At 43.6% G+C, this 1,315-nt stretch overlaps 1 protein-coding gene across 1 annotated transcript in view; it reads right to left on the reverse strand.

Annotated features, from left to right (window-relative positions):
• TRAK1 (trafficking kinesin protein 1) overlaps positions 1-1,315 on the reverse strand; it is a 176,220-nt gene that overhangs the window by 54,747 nt on the left and 120,158 nt on the right. The window contains exon 4 of the mRNA XM_007949695.2: positions 962-1,078. Coding sequence (XP_007947886.1) covers positions 962-1,078 — 117 coding nt within the window. The remainder of the gene's footprint in view (positions 1-961; positions 1,079-1,315) is intronic.

Raw genomic sequence — 1,315 nt, forward strand, 5'->3', positions numbered from 1 at the left:
TGTGACTGTATCTGAGGGACATGAATGATGGTATCTCCTCCCTCTAAGAAAGTTTCTGGTAGAAAATTCAGGGAGAAGAAAGAAATGAGATCAAAGCTCCCACAATTAAAATTCACTATTAAAAGAACACAGTTAAAATGACAGGAAAGAAGCTACAAGGTGGGGCTTGGTCCAAGCTTCTAATCCTTTTACCCAGCAACCCCATCTGACACTACAGCTTCCCTTCTCTTGTCCAAACCACAACTCTTCCAGAAAACTAGAGTTGATTTTGCTAAACCTAGGCTCCCTTAAGATAAGCCTGAACATTCCATGCCTCTCCTCTTTTTACTACTGATACCCTGTCAGCCAAGATTTACATCATGAAATCTCAATAATAATGTTTCTATCATGAAAACAATAGGTTATTTTTTGTTGCTTTGCAAACACAAAATTGTACTGTAATGATGAATATGCAATTATCACTTTACTCCACAGCATGAGTCCATCTCCTAAAAGGCCTCCTTCTCCAGCCTGCCTGTCCCCACCTGATTCAGGAACCCCCTTCTCACTGTTGTATTCACCTGCTTGCATTCTTGCAAAGTGCTGAATGTCTTCATCAGCCCACATGATTAGACTCTGGGAGGACAGAGATTGTGGCTCATCCAACACACCACTCAGGCTGCCCCACGTGATGGGCCCCTGTGGGCCTACTAAATTAGGGCCTTTATCGTCCTGAGTGATTCTGTCCACACTGTCTGAATGTGAGGAGGGAGGCATATTAAGCAGAGGGAACTGCAAGAAAGCACTTCTGATCTCCAGACGCCCCTCCGAACTTCAGAGCTGGCAGCTCTGGGCTCAGGACTCAGTATTCCCCTGGGACAGCCATTTCAACTGGGACCCCATTATATCATTATCTTCAAGCATGCTTGTGATTCCCAAACCCACAGCAGGGGCCCAGGAGTCTTCACCACTAGTTTCTTACCTCCTCCCTGACGTGTTCGACTTGCTCCTCCAACAGCTCGTTCCTCTCGGTTAGCGTTTTGTTCTTCTTCAACAATGACTGACCAATCCGAGCAGCCAACTCCAAATCCCGCTCTTTCTATGAAAGGCAAGGGGGAGAACAGGGATTCAAAACTGATGAGTGCTCAATGTCCAATGAGGAAAACAAACAAGGGCATTTAGAAATGATAAAAAAAACATAATCATTCAGTATCCAATTACCCCTTCAAGTCAACTCTAAGCTAAGTAGCAGATTAGCACATAAAGTAATATCACCCTTGAGTACTGCATTCTTTTTAAAAAAATCATCGATATAAGACCAAATGGACAAAAAATA

Source organism: Orycteropus afer, unplaced genomic scaffold (assembly GCF_000298275.1).
Source record: "Orycteropus afer afer isolate SDZICR_OR568_19922 unplaced genomic scaffold, OryAfe1.0 scaffold00250, whole genome shotgun sequence".
NCBI classification, from domain to species: Eukaryota; Metazoa; Chordata; class Mammalia; order Tubulidentata; family Orycteropodidae; genus Orycteropus; species Orycteropus afer.